The sequence below is a fragment of the Corvus cornix genome, chromosome 12 (assembly GCF_000738735.6).
Source record: "Corvus cornix cornix isolate S_Up_H32 chromosome 12, ASM73873v5, whole genome shotgun sequence".
NCBI lineage: Eukaryota > Metazoa > Chordata > Aves > Passeriformes > Corvidae > Corvus > Corvus cornix.
This window is the reverse complement of record NC_046342.1, coordinates 13,413,498-13,435,467: the sequence shown is the minus strand read 5'-3', so window position 1 is coordinate 13,435,467 and position 21,970 is coordinate 13,413,498. Positions and strand designations below refer to the sequence as shown.

The 21,970-nt window shown below is 43.5% G+C and overlaps 1 protein-coding gene across 4 annotated transcripts; it reads right to left on the bottom strand.

The window, feature by feature from the left end:
* Window positions 1–6,952: 6,952 nt before the first annotated feature.
* On the bottom strand, window positions 6,953–20,874 carry C12H3orf14 (chromosome 12 C3orf14 homolog). 4 transcript variants are annotated; one of them, XM_010390182.4, is made up of 5 exons: window positions 20,771–20,874; window positions 19,119–19,199; window positions 18,295–18,418; window positions 13,540–13,614; window positions 6,953–11,013 (listed from the first exon to the last, which is right to left on the bottom strand). In XM_010390182.4, the coding sequence occupies exons 2-5, from the start codon at window positions 19,169–19,171 to the stop codon at window positions 10,870–10,872; spliced, it is 396 nt and encodes a 131-aa protein (XP_010388484.1). In that variant the 5' UTR covers window positions 19,172–19,199; window positions 20,771–20,874; the 3' UTR covers window positions 6,953–10,869. The 4 variants fall into 4 exon arrangements, with proteins under 4 accessions (XP_010388484.1, XP_010388486.1, XP_010388483.1 ...); XM_010390184.4 differs by lacking the exon at window positions 20,771–20,874 and adding an exon at window positions 20,270–20,629; XM_010390181.4 differs by lacking the exon at window positions 20,771–20,874 and adding an exon at window positions 20,314–20,629.
* Window positions 20,875–21,970: the final 1,096 nt, after the last annotated feature.

Sequence of the window (21,970 nt, the reverse complement as noted above, 5' to 3'; positions counted from 1 at the left end):
GGGGCTGCGCGGCCCCGACCGGCAGCGCGAAGGGTGGCTCAGAGTTTCCCAGCGCCGCTTTTCGGGGTCGGTTTATTACGGCGTTTAAACCACTCCTGAATGACTATCTTTCCTTGCATGCAGATAAAATGATCTCACGCTTGCTTTCCAAGTAATGACCCAAATTAAGAGAGAAAACACAGACCCTTCAAACCACATTACATTAATCTAATCACTCCCAGCAGGCCTCATAAACTCTTTTTGATCAGAATATGGATAATCAACCACTTGGATTACACTAAATATTCCCTTCTCATCTTCCCCCCCCCCCTCCCACTTTTAATACGCAAGTGTCTATTCCGGCCACGTCGTTAGGAACAATATTATTCTAACAGAGAAAGGAGATTGAGGCGGCCGGGCCGTGTGCGTGCTGCTCGGGCCGGGCTTGCCAATGAAGTGGGGAACGAGAGAGGCACCGAAATGCCTGGGGACGGCGTAATGGGGAGCTCACCTTTCTCCTCTTAACTGAGTGGTTAAATAGGGGGAGGCGAGGACGAGCACAGCTCGCCGCCGAGCGCAGGAACGGGAGTCGACCCCTCGCTCCGGGTTTCTGGATTCATTATTAGGCTGCGATGTTCCGCGCTCTCCAAGGAGCGGGCTGGGGGCTGGGGCCGGGGCTGCGGGCCCCGCGCTCCCGCTGTAGGGACGGGGCGATTTTAGAGTTTTCCGGGTTTGCATTTTCCAGTGTCTGAAATAGCATTTTGACGGTTTGAGGAGCGGAAAAGAATGTCCAGTGATCCTGGCAGCGGGGAAAGATCATGACCGAATTTGTTAAAAAAAATTCAGAGAATTTTAGATTAAAAGGAAATTTAAAAAGGAAAAAAATGCAAACCCCGTCACCGATAAGTCACCGCTCCGGAAACTCTGTCGGGGGGGGACGGTCCCGCAAGTGAAGAGACTGCGGCTCAACCCCCGACAGGCAGGAGCCGAGTCTGGCTCTCCCGCCGCCGCGACAGACGGGGCGGGACAACCCACGGGCCGGGGACAGCGGGAGGGACCCCTCTCTCCGGGAGGACACTGTGCCGGGGGAGGCCGTGGCAGGACAAGGTCCCGGAGGACGGGAGCGGGGCGTGCGCATCCCGAGTGGTGCCCATGGAACCGGTCCCGCTGCCAGGTCCGGGGGAAGCGCCGCCTTCTCCGCACCTCGGGCGCCGGGAAGAAGTCTGGGCTGCCAGCCGGGAGCCGAAAGCGGGAGCCAGGCGCGGCTGCGGGCCCTACAGACAGCGCGCAGGCTGCTTCCTCAGCTCTCCTGATGGGCGAGAGCAGTGCGAAACCCACTCCCAGGAAGGGAATTAAGGAAGCGCGTTCTTATCGCATTTTTATAAAAAGCGGCGTTGTTTACAGAGCCGTTTGGTGGGGGAGGGCATCCCCGTCACGGCTAAGGGCATCTTCTGGGCACCCTGAGGTGCCGTGTCGGCCGCCGCTGGTGGGCTTGGTCACCTGGCCCCTCCACCGGGCGGTGGGCAGCCCTCCCCGGACCGGCTGTCGCTCCGGCTTCCCCCCGATCTCGGACGCACTGGGAAGGGGCCGCGGCAGCGCTCTCGCCACCGGCCGGCCCTGGACCCCCCCCCCCGCATCTCGGCACACACAAGCCGCAGATCGCGGGGGAGGGGCGGCTCTGCCAGACACACACACGCCAGAGACTCCAATTATCTTCTCCCTCACAAGATGTTTCTGCTGTCCACGACTGCTCACACTTCGGCACTCTTGCCAGCAAGCCTCAATAGCACAAAACCCGCACAAAAACCCCTCGCCCGGCGCCGCAGCCGCGCACACAACAGATTGAGCGGTGCCGGTGCCTCAGGGGGAGGGTTAGAGGTGCCTCCGCGCAGAGAGCGACGTGCCAGCGCCGCCGTGCTTCCCCCCCTCGGCCCGGCCCGGCCCGGCCCGGCACTTCCCCGAGACCGGGCGGCTCCCAGGTGTCTCCCGACACCGCGCCGGGCACCGGGAAGAGACCAACCTACAGGCAGCTGCGTTGCCCTTTTCCCTGCACTCCGCTCTCCAAACGTCTGAGCAACCAGTTTGCTGCTAGAAACATGTTAATTGCCAACGGAGCTCATTAAGGCATGCACATGCAAAACACAGCGAGGGAGATTAAATGGACAAAAGCGCAATAATGAACTGTCAAAAATCGGACCCATCTACACGACCAGGAGCCCTCAAGAATGAGGCATTTAGAGGCAACAAAGGATTGTCTGGGACAGGAAGAAAGGACGACCTAGACTTTTGTTTAGTCAACACAATTGATTACAAATGAGAGATTAACAGGATAGCTTCAGAGTTTTTTTGAAGGAGGCAGAAGAGAAAAGTCCAATTAAGTGCACCGAATGTTAACTACATTGATTTCCACGGCCAGCGCTGGAGAAATTCTCATTAAACCATCCCTGGCGATCCCTTTTGGAAAGTAATTTGTCTCCCTGATGGAGCAGAGAAAGGGAGCCATGTAAAGAGAAAGAAGCGCTAGTTCTTGGCACAATGAGCTTAGGAGACACACTGGAAAGAGCCAAAGGGGGAGTTAATGAGCATCTGACAAGCCGCTTGGACCCGGGCCTGAAGAGCAGCGATGAAAAGATGGAATTGGCCAACAACTATTCTTTATATCAAACATAAAAAGGCCAATCTGAAACAGGGCTGCTCAAAGCTGGTGGGGAAGAAAAGAAAGGCCCCCAGTGAGGGGTGGAGTGGAGGGCTCAACTGCCCCATTGGGACGGGGGAAAAAAATGCACTGGCATGTCCCTCTCCGAGCGAGCGGAACTGCTGGCCCTCGCACTACGCCCCGGGAGGGTACGGCAGAGGAGGGCCGGCAGCCCCGGGCCGGAGGCGCTTGCACAGACCCGAATCGCCCCAGGGTAGCCGAGCTCGGTACAGTTTAATGAAGTTATTCCGCGGAGGGTGGTCACCGGTCATCCCAAACCACGGCGGCCCGGCGCTCCCCGAAATCTGCCTTTCTCCTCCCCGGGGCTACATTGCCCGACCCCTCCCGCTGCCCCGGCTGCGGCCCACCCCCCTCCCCGGGGGACCGGGCACCGCGGAGCGCAGCGCAAGGCAACGCGCGTCGTGTAGACACGGCTCGCTCGGAGGCTCTTAAATCAGATTAGAGCTCGTTAATAACAATTTTGGCTTAAGTCTGTATTGACTTAGGTTTAGGAATGGCTAAGCACTTTCGCTTAAGTCAACACCAGAGCTAAATTGACACATGCCTTTCCGAAACCGCTGTGTCCCCCAGGACGCCCAGGTGCCTGCGGGACTTAGCCTTCTGCCGCTTTAAGCCATTTTACGGAAGTATTTGCATGATTTTTAAGTAAGCCTGCTGGGCCTCAACTGTGCCAGCCCACCCCTGCGTGTCATCCACGATGGTCCCCTCCAGGGACGGGTTTCATGGACCTCACCATGCGATCAGGGCACTTTTGTTCTTTGGGCTCTTGCTGCCAGTCCTTGCGGTCCTTCCCCAGCTCTCACGGTGTGGCTCCTGCCCACTCCCTAACACCTCCTGCCTCTCTCCTCAAATTTGTACCCTGGATACCCTCAGAAAGCCGGGGCTGCATTGCCATCCACAGCCGAGTTCTGTGGAGAGAGTAAGGGGCCAGAGGCAGCTGCTCCTGCAACCGAGGGGAAAGACGGCACGGCGGGTCCCAGTGGAGGCGTTGCCCTTCAGCCGGCACCGACAGCGGCCACAGCGAGGGCTACCGGCTGCCTGCCCGAATACTTTAGACTCATTGAGAGCCACATGAAGATGGGATAGCAAGGGACAGGAAGACTCTGGGGCTGTGCAGGCAGAGGGGGCCACGAGCAGGGAAAGACACCCACCCCTCCGACAGTGGTGCTGGGGGGGTTACTGCCTGGGGACACGGTCACCCCATGCCCTTCCTCTCCTGAAGATTCCTGCTCACAGACCTCACACCACGGCCAGCTTTGCCCTAACTAGTCGCCCTCCCACCTCCCCCTTGCTGCCATCCTCCCCACCTTCTCACCGGTCCTCTCACAGGTACGGTGCTGTGCTGACCAACAGCATCACCTCGGGGCCTTAGTGAAGACCCATAAGGGGGAGGGGGAAATGCTCTTACCAGCTGGTTTCTACCACACATCCTGATTCTCCAGGTAACGCTATCCCAACTTTTAACCCCACTCCTAGCCTACTCTTATTGCTAACCCTGCCTAGCCCAAAGCCGTAGCCTCATGTTATTTGTATTTATCTCACCGATTTACTGCAATTGCTTAATTGATTGAATCACGGGCAACACGTGTCCTCAATTAAAAATTAAAAAAAAAAAAAAAAAAAAAAGGAAAAGGGTACATTTAGACTTCTGTGCTCTCTGTTTTACGGGCTGCCTCTCCTCGTAAGGTGTTGAAGCTGCGTCATATAGCTCAGCCCTCAGGGAGCCTCGGGCGTGCTCCCCAGGGAGCCCAAACAGCCGTTCAGTGCGGGTGCTTCAAGTCACCAGTGATCTTAAACTCTTCTTTTAGGTGACTCCGGTAAGAGCGTGTTTAGTCAAAGAAGCACCTTATTGTCCCCAGCGGGGACAAAATGCTGTCAGACACAGACCACAGAAAAGGTCCGCTCCCAAAATTCTGGGTGTGTAAGCCCGAAACAACACAAAACTTGACTTCTACAAATACTTGCATCTTTGCCGTCTTTGCGTTTGCGGAAGAAGCACGCTGATGACAAACTTTAAAAGAGATCTGACCCGGGGGCAGAAATACTCCTAGCCGATGGGACAAGGAGTGGGGACCTCGCTGGTGCCGCTTCGCCTCTCCCGGCTCTTCGCCGAGCCTCTCGGAGCCCCTTCCAGGCCGCCCCAGACCGCGGGCAATGCGCACAAATGGGGCCACAGCAGTGGGGGGGGAGGGAAGGGAGCAGCGGTAGCCCCCGTCCTAGCCCGTGGGGCTGCTCTGCCAGCGGCGGCGGGGAGCCCAAACAACGGGGATGTGCGCTATTGAACCACTTGGGAGACCGAGGCCACGGGAGCCAGGTATTTTCCCACATCAGCGCCGCTGCCCCACTGCAATGGACACGATTGTCCTGTGAAGGGCTCAGGCGTTTAAACTGCAGAGAGCACCTGAGACCTCCTGCAGCCGCGTTCCCGAGGTCCAGTTAACTGTCTGATACTCCTTCTACTGTCTTCCTCACTGCTGCCAGTTGCCAAGATATTTCACACAAATAGAAGCTGATTTATTATCAGCCTCTTCCTTCTGATTCATTATGTTAATGAATTGAGATATTACCAACACTGGATTATCGTATCTATCAATGAATCCAGGAAAAGAAAGCTAATTATAGAGGGAAAAGCTAAGTGTACCCGGAAACTTAATACAAAGAAACGTCCGAGAAATAGAGCAAAGCGGGGCAGTAGTTTAAGCGCCCTCTAAACACCGCTTCCAGTTGACTGGGGACCGCGACACTTTGGGTTACATAGACAAACCTTTTTCCTAGGATTTTACGGATATGTTTTTTTACTGTTAACATTATTACGAGCGTTTCCAAGGAATCAAACCCGCTGCCCAGAGCTTTCCTGGGAATCTCGGCGCCGTTGAGTGCGGGAGGACACACACAATGCGCTTCCCGTTCCCTCTCCCAGCGCACTGTTCCCGGCGGCGCGCAGTCCCCGCGCCCCGATCACGACAGACCGCCACCCGTCTGTCCTCCCCCGTGCCACAGCGAGCTCATTTCACACCGGCCAAACATCGAGAAATGGGGTTTGGTTTGTTTGGAGATTTTTTGTCCCCTCCTTTCTCCCTTTCCCACAGTCGCTTGGCTCGGCGTTTCCCCGGCTCGAAGCAGCGCTGCCCCTCGGGCAGACCCCGTACCGGCGGGGCGCGGGGTGAGCGCGGCCGCGGAGCGCAGCGCGCAGGTTCGCCCGCGCTGAACAAAGCTGCCGGCATGTACTTCACTTGAGTACATTATCCTCCGGAAGCTTTTATTGAGCAACAGTCAGAGCTCCGTCAATGAAGCTATTGGAACACATAAGAAGTATATCGGTAAAGAAAGGCAAGTCTGGTTACCAAAATTGCATTTCCCATTTCCCATTCACTGAAGTGAGGCAGGTACTTATTTACTGCGGCTTTAAGGTACGCAATTAGTAAAGGAGACTGTAATTTACCTAAAGGAAGGCAATTTTTGTCCTTTTATTAATTTGCAATAGATTTGTAAAATAATCTTACAGCAGCTGGCTCTGCTTGAATCTGTTTCAAAAGTGTGATGTAAATACCGTCTCACACAATTTCATTGCCTATTAGGGTTTTCTGGTAGGTTATAGGACTGAGAGCGAGGGGACAGAACACCACACGTTTATTTTTAAGATCATCATCACAGCGATAAAACTTATCGGAAGAAGTGAGCATACTTTCTATCTGTATGCATTAAAAAACAGACGTATCCAAAGTAAGTCAAATGTAAAAGCTACAGCTGGAAGGCTACATACACAGCGGGTACAACTTAGCGCATTTTCAAGAGCTGTTTTAGCTGTGTTTAAAAGGAGTAGCAAATTCCCAAATCAAATCTATAAAAATGCTATTTATAGCAAAGACAAAGAGTTTCACACAGCAGGAGGACGTACTAAAGAACCATTTTCCCCCACCTGTTTCCTTAGCAAGGGTTTAAGTATCTCTCTCTACCTCTTCCTAGTAATCACATATCTGAAGTAATTTAGCTCACACTTATTACGAAACAATAGGAAGAGTGCAAATAATCGATCTGGGATTCATTAAATTTAGATTTTTCAGCAGTAAACTTCTGAGATTTTCATCTTCACTCAGCAGATTGATATTTCATATCAGAGTCAGAGGAAAATAAACACCATACCTAAGCAAAGTATTTATCACTGGTCTACTCACTGTTCACACCTGGCTGCAGCAGGCACCAACTTATATCCAACTCATACATACAATGCAACACTGAGATCCAAGAGGCAGTGACTACAGGATCAAAGCTTTATTTCAAGTACAACACAGTATACCCATGGATTATAATCCTTGAGCAAACAGAATATCACAGTAATGAAGACCTTAGCATTACAAATATGTTAAAACAGCTTGCATTTGGGGTGATATTTAAGGTCAAGTTGTATCTGAACACAACTATTAAAATATTATGAAAATTACCATTATGGAGTAAATAATGTTTTCTTTCAGATATAACCTCTACAAGTACATTCCATTTCAAATTTGGTTTTCTTATTTTTCAGTACCAACAAGCTCAAACTGAGCATCTACATCCCCAACCTGTTCTATGTGAACTAAAAAGACAGAAATGAAAAACTATAAGCTCAGCCTAAAAATTAGCTCCCAACTTTTATGAAAACATGATCCTGAATAAATACAATCAAGAGGATACCATAATGTCAAGTATCATGTGTCTAAACCAACTTACTATTTCAAATGAACTTTCAAATTAAATTAATAGGCTTGTGAAAGATTCTGCAGAGTGAGAAATTTCTTATGCTAGGGAAAAGTAACATGCCTTGCCTTCTACTCCTGCCCCCACAGCCAGATAACTGAGAAAGTAAAAAGCTTGGGAATGTATTGGTAGAGGTGACAAGATGGGTGAACAGGCTGTGCTCCTGGGTTAGTACTGCGGTTACTTATCTGTGCATTAACCTAGAAAAGTATGATTAATTATTTCTTCCTGCAAGATACTCCAAGATTAACTTACAAACAAGGAAAAACCTTTGGGTTTCCTCACTGCTCTTCACTCAATTGATGTCCCCTGACTACTAGACAAGCACAAGAAGCAACAGGCCCCTAGGACCACTGCACCTTATGCATACATGTATTGTAACACAAAAGGGCAAGCAGCAAGTCAAGACTACAGAGTGACAAGTTTGGTTTGTTCTTGGTTCGTTTGTTCGTTTTGGGGTATTTTTCTCTTTTTTTTGGGGGGGGGCGTGTGGTAGGTTTTTTTGAGAGAAAAGACATTTACTCAGGTTGGGTAGGAAATTACAGAAGATACATATGATGTAATATCTATATTTTATTTTTTTTGATACATATATAAAAGCTTGGGAAAAGATGGGGTGTAACTACATGTTTTAGGTAACTGCCTTGACTTGGTGAAGAATACCCATTCAAGATCTCACAGGAGACCAATATTAAATCAGATTAGTAGAAATCACTTTGGGGGATTCTTAAATTCTTTTTAAGCACACTAAAGTTTAACACTTGCTTTCTCAAATCTTTATCTATAAAAAGGCAAGTATCAAGCTAGCCCAGCCATGGTAAATTATACTCAAAAATTCTAAGTAGAACAGGAGATACCATGTAATTATGTTCCGCGCCACTGCATGCCCCAGCTCAGGAGACACTTGCTCCTGTACCTTAGTGGCCCTGCTGTGTTGCCCCTGCTGCTATTGCTGTGCTATTTCACAGTCATAGGCATTTATTTGTTTCAAACCACAGGCCAACATGAAGGCCCTTGTCTCTGAGAGCAGTCACCTACATACATTACTGCTTTAAATGTTTCTCTTCATTCAGTTTTCACTTTTCTGGACATGTTTCTAAATAGTTTTCCTTGAACTAGTTGTCCTACTGCTTCTAAAGTTATGCTGCAGTAAAAAAAGTTAAATTCCTTCTTTGAAGATAATTTCATTTTCCTCTCAGGCATGCTATGTGAGCACCTAACAGTGGCATGGTGACTACTCTAATCCTGCTTGCAGGTGCCTTTCACACATGTTGCCAAACTCTCACCCATGGAGCTTCCATGCCCTCACTGTCCACACACTTAGACCTCCTTCCAGGGGAAATCACAAGGGCAAGGAGACAGTAAGCATCTGCATTGTGTCCCAGTGATTAGGTGGAGTCAAAAGAGATAAAGACCCAGATTATTCGCATGTATAAAGTACTTAGGGGCCCAGATTTTAGTTTCGGTGATTTCCCTTTGGATGCAAAGAACGGGATGAATCCCATTCTTTGTTAGCAACTAACTGCTCATCCATCCCTTCATTCTGAGCATCATGTATAAGTTTTCCCTTCTTGTGTGCTCAACTGGTTCCAATTACTTGCTTTTTAAATGTGAGCTTTACAACTGTAAGATCATACACATTCCCACTAAATCAGATTGAGAATCACATTGTGAGTTTACAGAAGAAAATATTACCAAGTTGTCTTTGTGACAGAACACTGAGTAGGTATAAAATTGTAATGATCTCTATGCCAAGTTTTTTTTAAGCTCTCAGCTTGTAAGATGAAAGCCTAATTTGATATTTTTGTAGTTATATAACAGTTCTAATATTTTGTGACATTTTGTATTGTGACACTATAGATGAAATTGTCATCGGACTGACACCCTTTACTGTTTATTCCTTAATTACAACTGTTAACAACACTGCAGAGAAGCGTGCTAATCTGCCATCACATATTATGAAAACAACGTTATTGTTACAAACACCAACACCCACTCAACAGGATAATTCTAAGATGGCAGTTTCTGCAAAAAGTTATCAGTTTAATGGACACTTCAACAGAAAAAGTTTAAAATGAACTCTTAATTCATTTGTGGAAAATATACAACAATTTTACATTGTACCTAAAGTTTTGATTTTGTTGTGTCAGTGATTCTTCCTGCTACATAGGGATATAATTTTTTTTGAATAGTGGGGTCTCTATGTAGTATGAAGATGCATAGCTCAGATACGCAGCAGCCTAGCAATATTTATAATCATTACATTTTCATACCCTCAGACACTGGCAGAGGTTTTGTTTTTTTTTTTTCCTACTACTTCCAGGTTGGGGTGGAATGATGTTGTTGCAGGAAATTAAATTTTAACAGTATATTGACTCAAGTCCAGGTTCTTAACAATAAAAGAAATTAATATTTTCTAGGCTTCTTTTGCTTAGGAAAGATTAATTTTCTGCAGGCCATGTCACAACCAGGAAGGATCTTCCACTGAGCTGACACTTTTAGAAGTTCTGCACCAGTGAATTTCTCATACCTAGTTAGCTCAGTACAATTAAAACTCACTGATACTGTACCTCTGTAGGTGAAAGCTGAGAAGCTGCTCAATGGTTGAAAATGAAAATATTATATCCTCAGCTTCTGTATATGCTTTGTTCTTGGACAGCCACAGCCAGTTACTTTTCAGTTTGCTTCTTTCAAACTTTTCATGTCTCAGAAAAAGATCTCACTTGTAGATTATATCAGCAGAAAGAAAATAGCATTAAGAGCAACCTGGAAGTAGCAAAAAGCCCTAGAGATTTGTTTGCCCACCTGTTAGACAAGAAATACAATGTAGGCAGAAGGAGGTTGGGAAAAGCTGCCTGGAGTGAGGTGTAGAAGCGCTGAAAGTGGCAATGACAAAAATCAGGGAAAACAAGATGCAGGAATTCAAGTTTGTTCCTTCTACAACTGCTCTCATTAAGGTTCTTCCACAGATTCCTGATGCTAAACCAAGGCTACTCTGATGCACAGTCTGCCTTTTCTGCTAACACTAAATTCTTCCTTTCTCCCTCATCCCTGAGCAGGCATGCAGCACAGATGACTGAAGTGAAGAAGGATAATGCAAGATTCTGTCTTTACTTATTGCACTTATATGTAGAAGCAGAGGATTAAAAATAATATAAAATTCTTCTCATACTGAAAACCCAATTGCCTTGGTGTAAATCTATACACCAATGTTTCTCATTCTTGATCCTAAAAGCCTGTTTGAGGATTGCCTCTCTAGTACAGAATAAAAATAAGGAATTGTACACAATGCAACAGTGGAATCAAATTATCCTATATAATTAATTTTCATTTAAATTATTTACATTTCAGTTTAATGGCATGATATTCTGTTGCCTGATCTGGATGATCTTCTCTGCTTAAGTGATAAATTACAAAACAAAATGAAACTAAAATGTTTATTTTTGTGAATCTTCTTCTGGGTAGTTTATGCTCTGCTTTGTAGCTTTCATTTTCTTAAAGCCAATAGGAACTTCTGCTCTTCCTAAAAGAAACTCTTCCCACTTGGGAAGAGATTCTTTTATTGATGCCCAATAGAGAGTCTGAGAAAGATATAAGAAAAAATAAACTTAATTTCAAAATCTGTGTCAGCCAGTTTAAAACAATACAGAGATGCAATGCATTATTAAATCTTACTTTAAGAGTAAAGCAATTCAGAAAAGAACAACGTACTTAACACATGACATTTTTAATCTCTTGTATGATACAAAATATCAGCCTAGAAATATTTCATTCTGCAGGACAAACTGTGAAGTGACTGAATGTGCCCTCTTGTGGTAAGCAACACATCAGTTTACACGCTACAGTACCTTTAATAAACTACTTTCCATGATTATATACTTTTCCAAAAGCAGCTTTTATATTTAAGTATGTATGTTACTGGAATTTAATTCTGTAGTGGAAAAAAACGTTGGAAATGAAGGCTGCACATTTACCAATGTAAACTGATTATCCTAGAAAAGTTTACAGTACTATACAGAACTATCATTCAAAATATTTGAGTAAAATTTTAGACTTGATAACTCACTGACGAAGTAATCATCTCCAGTATTTGGATCACAAAAATAATAATTAGAAAGTGCTGTATATTTAGCCTGCGGTCTAGAAGAACCACTGTGGGTCATCTAACCCTTCCTCTTGCTTTACACTGTGCCTCTGAGTAATAAATTTAATGTATTATTTATCTCTGTTATTCATCATTCACCATTTTTGTGTTGGTATCCTAAGGACAACTTTGTAGCATTTTCAGGAAAATTTTAAGTCACAGGTATAATTTTTTTCCCCCACAAAATAATGTGATCTAAGAACTGTGCTAAGATAACAATTTAATCAATCCACATACGTATTTTTTGCCATTGATGTCCATTCAGAAAAACATCATTTTGCAGTAGAAAACTGTTATGATACATATGTAGTGAGCCTTTTTTCTTTACTTAAGTATATAATGAGAGAGAAGTGTAGCATAAAACTGAAGATCTCCCTGCAAAGTATTAGATTCCTGGCTAATCATTTTGATCCTTACATGTAACTCAGATATAACTATGGCTCTTGCAGGTTTACAAAAATATTTTCTTCAACAGATTTACTCAAAGAATCTTTTTTGACAAGCATATGTGCTGTCACACAAAACTACTCCGACTCAGCAAGCTGGGGATCCATTATAGCCATAACTTTCAGAGTATATTAATACAGACACATACATGGCTGAGTGAAATATGCTCAGAAGTGTTTTGGAACAAAGCATGCACAAGAATTTTGTACTATGAAAGAAAGTTTTCTTTTTCCGCTATTTATAACACTCTTCTCTAGAAGCATAAAAAAAAAAGCTGAAATAGGATCTTCTCCTTCAAATAGTAACTCTGTTCTCTCCAAAATTTCACCACTGCTGCAGAGCACAGACATTCTGCAGCCACGAGCAATTGCTCTGCAGCCTCCCATTTGTTTGGACTTCGCTCGACATGCCTCAAGCAGCTTAACACCTACCATGGGACTAACTGACCCAAACAGCTCTAGAGGTGACTCAAAAGTCCTTGAAGAGGCTAAAACTACTTCTGAACACAATCAAAACAGGTTTAATATTAGTAGGTTGGCATCTTCCTTAGCATCATTCAAAATGTACAAGTATTCAGGAAAAAGTGTACCCTTTTGCCTAAAAATGTCTAAAAATAATAAAAAAGCCATTGAAGGGGCATACCCAGTGTGCACCCTGTCACAGTCACAGTAGGCTATTTACAAAATGCAATGACAGATGAAAACTTTGAATAGTAACCAGAACAAGAAGCGATGCCTCTCCTTTAAGTAATAGCCTAAGCATGACAACACTTGCCCAGCAGGTGTGAAGCTGAGGTACAATAATCCTCTCTTCACAGCTGACAGTGCTGAAACCCGGCCCTTCACCCTGCTCTGACAGGGCCCCAGCACCCAAATCAGCATGGGACACTCTGCTCCTGTGCCTGTGGGAACCAAGCCACCACATAGCACAGAATACACAAACCACTGGGGCAAGAAACAAATGGGAATCTGACTGCTCGGAATTTTTATCTTTAAGTAATGCTTTACAGACTGCAGGTTGAGAAGGAAAAAAAAGAATCGACTGTTCCTGCTGCAGTACTTTTTAGAAGCTTCCATACAACTCTAAATAATTGATGTGAAATTTTCTCTGTTAATGCTGATAAACTGTTGACCCTGAAATGTAAAGATGACAATCTGTGGTAAACTGAGAATAGGATGACCACATAAAACAAACTAAATAGCTCTGACATAGTAAACACAGTAATTTTCTGATATTCACAATATTAATTTTTTATATTTGACTTCATTTTAAAATAGAAGTTAGTACAGATCTGAAAGCTGCTAAATATTTCCACCAGAAATGCTCCAGAATCTAGGGACCTTGTTCCAGAATTAAGGTTCAGCTTGCTACACAGCACACAGGCCTTTGGCTATACTGGATTTTAAAATCAATTATTTTCACTTTAAGAACATGCTTCAGAGAAAAAAACAAAAAAGCAAAATATTTGTTAAAGAGCAAATGAAAACAAATGAAAAGACAGAGTTCTAGGACTTACTTCTAACTTAACAATATCGGGATGTGGAAGTAAATATATTCTTTCTTGAAGCCTTTTTTCTGCTGCTTCTATATCCTAAAACACAGGCAAAGTACATTTTAAAAACAAGCACTGGGAATTTTAAAAGGAAAATACACATAGAAAGACATTTAAATTAACTAAATAAACCTATTACAGCTAAACAGCTTTCAAATAATAACACCAAAGTTCAAATCTTTGTTTAGTCATTCTGAAATACAACTTGTACTGCTTAGACTAACACCCTACATCTGCTAAATATGTTTGCTGCACCTTTTTCATACAAGAGCACATTTCACAACCAAGTAAGACTTTTGCTGTAAAACACTGCTATTCTCTCTGGACACCAGGGTAAATCAGTTAAATTCTGTTGTATAAAACTTAAGGAAATGGAGGGGAACTGAGCACCTTTTTCTGTGCTGCATAAGATTGAAGTATGTATTCTAGCTACTGTAACTGTAAAGTAACTAGGCAAATTATGTGCAAGATCTTTACTTCTCAAGACAAAGATGACTTGCTAATATGCATGCATAACATGTGCACAAAAATGTAGAGCTGCAGCAAGCTGTTCACCAGACAAACTTGGATGACAATGCACCTCACATAGCTTTCTTACAAAAAAAAAAAATCAGTATTTGGGTTTCTGCTTGTCCAGTGGATGTGTGCTGGATTCACAGAGGCCAAAATAAATCTTTTAAAAAAGAAACAACCAAAAAAATCAACAGCAACAAACAAATCAAAGCATGCCCCCAAACTAACCACCCTCCCCCTCTAAAGTTCTGACCCGTTCTTGTGGGCTTAGTTCCATACCCAAACATTGAAGAGATTGAGTGGTGGGCAGATGAAGAGAGACAGAAAGGGACGTGGGAGTGGGGTGTGAAGAAGCCAAAGCTGAACAGAGTGGAGGGGGAAAGAAAGTATAGCAGATGGCAGAGTTGGGAGCAGAGAGCGGGTGTGAAGAGTACAACAGAAAAACTAAACGAGAGAGGAAATTCCCCAAAGGGACTTCCCAAATATTCACCACCACTGCTGCTGAAAAGAAGAGTGAGATTCTGGAGGAGCATATCCACAAGAGAGACCAAACATGATTACTCGTATTGAATAATAGCCAGTCTGAATACATCAATAAGTAAACAGTGTTCAACTCAAGTTTAGTTCGGTAGAGTATGATTCATAAAAGCAAAAAACCAGCCTTATTGTCAGCTGAAGTTCAACTTAGTGACACAGATACAATCAGATTGTTCAATTTAGTGTTCATCTTATTTTATTTCATTAATTTCTTTTACAATATTCTCTTGTACATAATTGCAAACTGTTCCTCCCTTTTCTACAGCAAAATCCATACCACTGTAGGAAGCTAAAGGATGTCTGAGAAAGAGTAAACTAAGTCTCAGGTTTATCCAAATTCTCAGAAGCAGCAAATGGCTGCCCCTTCTCAGGTAAGAAAAGACTAATGTGATAAACTTAAAGAAGGAACAGGAAAAAGGACATAAGCCATTTGAAATCACGATGTCAAAATAACAAGAAGCCAACACAGATTTAAGTGACTTAAGCTTAAATCACTTAAATTGCACATACTTAGAACAGATACACTCAAACAGCACCAAATGAAGCTTGTTTCAGAATGGCTCAGGCCAAGTTTGGAGAAGTTACCATCATAATGAACCATACTGAATAAAGGATCATTCAGTAATGTTCACCTCATATCCTTCCACAGGTTTTTCCTCCTTTCTGATTCCTTCTTCCTAATTACTGTAGGAATTTTAAAAAGAAGGAAGAAGAATATCAATAATTATTACTTTATAGACTCAGCCAAGTCATTGGAATGTTTATGGTGATAGGAAATGAGTGTCTTTCAGGCAAGAAAGGAGACAGCAGTTGTGCATATATGTTTAGTAGAGAAGGTAATTTTGGCATAGCCTAGATATCGGACATGTCTTTTCGTTGCTCACTCCAGTTTGTGTTGTGCAGTCTATTGTCATTCAGAATACTGATTTAATGACAGACAGGGAAAGAAATTTTTGCTGGAAGGTGTAGTATGCTTTAGAAAATAACTGGAACTACTGAAAGATTAGATGGCACTTCTTGTGTGTCTACACAACTGGCAAGCTTTGTAGGAAAAATAAATCCCTGTCACCAATATAAAAATAAATACATAATCAGTATAAACTTCTTTGGAAAAAAACCCAGCTAATCTAATATGTCACAGTACTGAAAAAAAGAGAGCATCTTACAGCGCTTCCCCTAAAACCACAAGGACTGGAACAAAAACAATTCAAGACCCTTGCCCAGAAGTAAAATGGAATGCATGAGACATGCATTGCTTTTAGGGGACCAAATTCAGCTGTCACTTATATTGATATCAGTCTGGCAGAATCCCGCTTAAATAATTCTGGAATTGCATGCCTGGGAAGGAAAGCAAATTTGTTCTAAATTACCTTTCCAGTACTAATTACTATATAGCACACTTTTTTCTATTTCATGTTACAAGCTGTTCCACAGTAATACATATTTCTAAACACAAGAAATATCACTGAGAAACAAATGTCATAAATTAGATTACAAATACTAGTCTAATTTCTGCTTTTATTACAACAACATTATATAAGCACCAAATGACACAGATTTCCCTAATCTGCAGTCTCCCTCTAAAGACACTGAGGAAAATACTCTGATAATTATGTTCAAATGCTGAACAAATGCTTATAATGTCAAAATTTCAATTAAAAAAAAAAGGTTAGTTCCTTGCTTCCTACTGATTCGAATTTAAATTAATTTTGAAATCTTTCTTGTGCATAAATTCCAACTAGCACAGAGAAAGAAAAATGGCTTTTGCTATGATCTATTACTGAAAACAACTGATTTTGCTTACACGCAGAAAACCAGAAATGCAAATAAAAAAATAACACTTCGTCATGTCCATGTATTTTTGAGTAGGCCAAATCAACAACTCTCCACATGGTAACTGTGAAATGTACAGTGCCTGGTATCAGGAACAATATTCTGAAGCTGGCACATTAATCAGTCTTGTTTTCAAGCTTCTCATATATTATGCTACATAGATTTTTTTTTTTCCTGTTTTCTTCTGTTATCAAAAAGCATCTGCAGGAGTGCATGCTTGTTAAAACTAGGATAAAATTAATAGATTTAAATTGATTTATGCTACTTTATCCTGCAACAGAATTTGTTTTGATACATATGATTTTGCTTTTTTTCTGTACAAACACCAACATTTTTGACACTTGAAAGGAACAATTTTGAGGATGTGACAGAAGATAGCAAATATCTGTTTAACTGCAGAAATATTTACACTCTGTATATGTCTGAGCTATTGTTACCATTTCCAGTACAATAAAGGATGGAGAAATATACTCTTTCATTTATTGTGTTTGCCTGCATATGTAAACTGAGAATGCATTCATAAACACAAATAATTTATAAAACCCTCTATTTATGAAGTAACCTAAAATGCATATGGAAAATAGGAGTGATAATGGCTGAAATTACTAATTAACGGAGTAGGAGCCATGGAAAAAATAACCAAACCTTCCATTTGTCCCAGCCTCTCACTGAAGCACCTACACTTGCTATAACAAATAAAGGGGGGGTTGATCGCCCCTGTCCAGAATGCATCAGTTCACCAGTCCAAGTTGAAAAATCTTCTTTGTCACAGAATAGTTAAGAAGGCATTCCTGGCTAACTGTTCTGCCTTGTCTGCCCCTCTCTAAATATAACTCCCATTTAAATACAAACTCTAATGCAATAGAGTTATACCCACCCAAAATGTGAACATTTTATACCTAAACCAGGCTCTGCATGAAAAAAAACCCAACGAAATTCTGGTGATACAAATTAATCTTGTAATTTTCTAGAGTAAAACTTACTTTTTCAATAAACACAATACATGCATTATGGACCCTTAATAAGTAGGAGCTTAAAGAAAAGGCACTGGAGGTTCAATTTGCTGCTGTCTCCTGAAAAACCAACACACATTTTTCAAGTCCATCATGTCAGTGGTCAAGTCCATCTCTCCAAACTCAGAGGCCTGAGTTAGGGGTTCCAGAGGAGCCTTTTAGTATTCCAGTCCCTGCCATCAAACCTAGATCTTTTAAACTGCCCATTCTCCAATGTCTGCTGAATTTACCTAGGAAACAAATCTTACCTAAATATGACAACTGGTATGTAGAACAGCTATGAGCATTATTAATGGTGTCACCCCTACGAAGAGCCAGAAACACCAAACACTGCTTTTACAGACTTGAAAGTAAAGTGCTTAAACTGAGAACCTCTTCCACAACTTAACCACAGTGGGGGAACAGTTCCTACCCTTGGCCCAAAGCACTGTAGCCTGGTCAGCCCATTTTCAAACATATCCCCATGTCTTGAATCAAAGCATAAAGGGGCTGTGAGTCCTGACACACCCCGAAGTTCTCTCACGCAGACTTGTACTAGCATGTGTTACATCTCCACAGGTACTTAAAAAAATAAAAATACATAGTAGCAGCTGCCACCACGAGGCTTTTGTAAGAAGGGCATGGCAAATAGGTAGTGATGCCATTGGATAATAAAGACTTGTCATTTAATACTTTTTGGTCAAGTTCCAGAAGAGGGAACCATATAGAAGAGAATTCAAATGACAACTATAGAGCAAACACTTCTCTCTTTTTTTTTTTTTAATTATCTAAGCTACATAACCATGACATTTTGATGCGGTTCCTGGTAGTTGCAGAAACTTACATTTAAAAGTGCTGCATTCCTTTTATGAGCTGCATCAGCTGCTTGAGTTTGCCATGTCTTTTTAGTCTTTTTGTCTCTTAAATAAGTCTCCATCTGCTGTAGCAGCTCTGATCTCTGAGACAGTCTACAAAGGAAAACATTTTGCTAAGTGGGTAGAACATTTTGCTCAGGACCTAGAAAATAACCTTTTTACCTTACCCAGTTTTCTCAAAACTATGGGGCTAATTAAACCAGCTGCAGGGTGGGTGTGCTGGGGGAGGGAAAAGGTACAGGCAGCCATCACCTGCTGTGCTTGTACGAAGCTATAATGTTGCAGTCAGCAGTCCTCAAATGCTGAGGTGCGTAGAAACGCTGAATCTCCCAGAAGAAGGAAAGACAGGGTGGGTTGGGGTGACTTGATCGGCACTACATTTGCTCATTGGCACGTACTAGTTGTTACAAGAAAAGCAAATTTTTCTGAATCATTACTGTATTTGCCTCACAATTTGAATTTAGAGGGCAACAAAGAAGCAATTCTATAACTGAGTCATTGAGTGAGAGAATCCAATTACCTTCCCCAAACAGGAATTTAACGGTGACAGGTTAACAATGGAGATCTTAAACCAGCACCACCATTGGAAGTCAAAAACCTCATCAACCTAAATACCCGGAACAGCAGGCAAGGATGCTAATTCCCATGGTTTCTAAAGGAAGAGTGCCACCTCCTGGAACTCCAGCCCCTTGCTGAAGCACCACTGTGCTGTGCAGAGCGGAGATTCACTGGCACCGAGGGTCGTGTGCAGGCAGGGAGAATCTCACAAGACCCAACACAAACAACTACTCACATTTCCTCATGTCTTCTAGCAAGGTGAACCTCCTGAGCCAAACGGGATGACATCTTCAGTTGTTTGCTCCGGTTTTGTACTCTATGGAAGGAAAACCGAGTGAAATTAAAATCTTCTGAAGATCTACATTAACATATACTTTCCAGTATTAAACCATTCTGGTTAAAAAGCTGCACACATTATATCTATATGTCAGCTATCTACACAAAACCTGCAACAAGACATCGCTACATTATGCTTTGAATACATTCACACTACTAATGTTCACAATATGTTTTAGGAAAATGCTACTGTGTTCTAATAATTTATGAAAGAACCAAATTTTTTTCAGTTTCAGATTTAGCATTGAGTTTTCTCGAGTTTCACATGCTTACAATCACACACACACACTGTGCTTGCATAAATTGTCTATTACTGTTTACATTACTGATTTCTGGCTTTTATCATGTTATACCGAACGCAAAGTTGTAATTTTAAACTACTTCTCACAGATACAGGGACCTGTTCCTAGGAAACTATCTTTGAGTACAGGCATGATTAAACTAAGCAACTTAACTAAATAATTTAAGCTACTAAAGGAAACTTAAGTTACTTAAGTTTAATGTCCAAATGCTTGAAAAATTAAGTGATAACTTCTTGAGCTCAGCTTTTCAGCACTGTAATTCAGTACATAAGGGAGTGCACAGTTTAAATTGTTTAGGACTTACTAGGTTTTTTTCTGAGCTATTAAGGAGATCAACTGCCCACTGATGCAAATGAAGATCCTACAGCACTTTTCAGAAGGCTGAAAACGTTTTGCCTATTTTTTTTTACCTCAGAGGTGACTGCGCTGTTGTCACCTTAAGTAAAATTAAATAACTTGTCACATGTTCATAATGTCAAAGGGTGGGAGAGCTAAAAGAGCTCATCAAGATAACGTTAGTTAAGGCCTTCTCACTATCACGTGTCACCCCTAACTCTGAAACCAGTGATTTACACGTGGCCTCTGCTGAAGTTGGGGCGCATCTTCTAGGGATGCATGTTTTACCACACTCTGGAAACACGTCTAGCCACCTGGCCCGTTGCTAACGCTTCACCTTGTTTAACACGGAGCACATCCCTTCAGTGCTCCTTCCCTCAGCCAGGGCACTTCGTGCTGCTTCGCGACACACCTTTACCGGCGGCAGGAGAAGCCAGAGCACCCCGCCGCACGCACCTCTTGTTTTTAGGAGCGCCTGTAGCTTACAACAGGAGCAATAAACCAGCACCAGCGCGAGTGACAAAATGGCCCCAGCCTGAGCATTCGCCCGCTGCGCCGTGGGGCAACCGCTACACTCGTTGCTGCCCTGGGCGGATGCCAAGGCCTGAGGCAGCCCGGGATGAAGCTCCACCGGCAGTCCCCGAATTTCCAGAAGCCCCAGGGAGGCCCCTCGGGCCGAAGACAGCACCGCCACCCCAAGACCCGCGGCCGCTCCGCCTCAGGCCGCGGCCCTGATAGGGCAGGAGCAGCACCGCCGCAGCGGGGCCGCGTACCGCCTGAGCCCTACCATTGGGAACGGGGGGTGGGGGGGGGGGATGGATCGACGATCTCGTTGAAATGTAATATCCCGTATGATTGCGGGAGAATGAGTCGGGAAATAAAAACAGAATACCAAATACACTTGCTGGTTTACCTTTAGCCTCGCCAGCTTCGAAAAGGAAAGCAACCGTCCGCCGTGGTCTCAGGGACGTCTTAAAACACCCCGCGCCCTCACTGCCATGGAGACGGCCGGAAAGGTGGAGCCGAGCCGTCGCTTGGGCGGGCGGGATCGGGCGGGGGTGGGGTCGTACCCCCTCGGATTGGAGGAGTGAGAGCACGCGGGGCCAATCACGGCCCGGGGCGGGAGCGCGGGAGCGCTGAGGGGCGGCCGGGGGAGGAAGGGGCGGCCGGGGGTGGTGTGTACCCACGCTCGTTATCACAGAGTTTGTGCGCCGGAGCTCCAACGGGGTCAGCCGGTATTTGCGTTTAAAATGAGTGTTCCTTTCTCTGTGCAAGGCGCAGCCTTCCATGTCCGACCCGGGAGAGCGCCCGCAGTGCCACCCCGGTTCTCCACATGGTTTTCGAACCCTCTGGTGTGATTCTGCCCGTGTGTCAGAGCTGAGTTCCTTCCTGGCCTCAAAGCTGAAGAGTTGTTGATGCGAGTCTAGTCCTTTACAGGCAAACTTACACCAAAATATACTTCAAATAAAAAAGCACAATTAATCAATCTTTTTTCCCGTAAGTGTTTTGTCCTTCACAGAAAACACAAACCAGAAAATTCCAAACTAGATAAAGCTGAAAAATACAATAGATTTGTGCACATGTGCAGCTGCAGATTTCTAAAAGCTGCTCTGAAAGTGCTTGTCTTGCCTAAATGTTTTCTATGTAATCATTCTCTCATCCTAGTGTGACACCTCATCACCAGCCTTTCTTACTGCTGATCAGAAGCTGTTTCTTGTGATTTTTAATCTCTTTATATTTTCTATTTTTTCCCCATTCTCTGACTTTATATTTTTGCAACAAATTCACATTAATTCACTTAATGATATAAGCAGAAGTTCTTTAATATACTTGTCAACTTACCCTCACTTATTGTAGCAGTCAGGATAAATAGTACTTAAAACCTTATTATAATTTTGGGTTTTTATCATTGTGATTTAAAGACAAGACTTTCCAGTAAATGTCACAGAGGTGTAGGACTCAGTCCTCATTTGGTTTGAAAAGCTAATTGTTATGGTCTCACTAAATGTAACAGAAAGCCGAAGTGTTTTGCATATTCTACTTTGAGCTACACCAGCTCTCTGTAATGGCTGCAATCTTTCTTTTTTTGTAGCATTTAATGAACTTCTGGAAG

Excerpts from the sequence above, each read along its gene's own strand:
- C12H3orf14 (XM_010390182.4), bottom strand. The coding sequence starts at position 19,171 with ATGTCATCCCGTTTGGCTCAGGAGGTTCACCTTGCTAGAAGACATGAG. Across the intron at positions 13,615-18,294 it reads GGAATGCAGCACTTTTAAAT|GATATAGAAGCAGCAGAAAA; the intron begins GTAAGTTTCTGC and ends CCTGTGTTTTAG. Across the intron at positions 11,014-13,539 it reads CCGATATTGTTAAGTTAGAA|ACTCTCTATTGGGCATCAAT; the intron begins GTAAGTCCTAGA and ends TATCTTTCTCAG.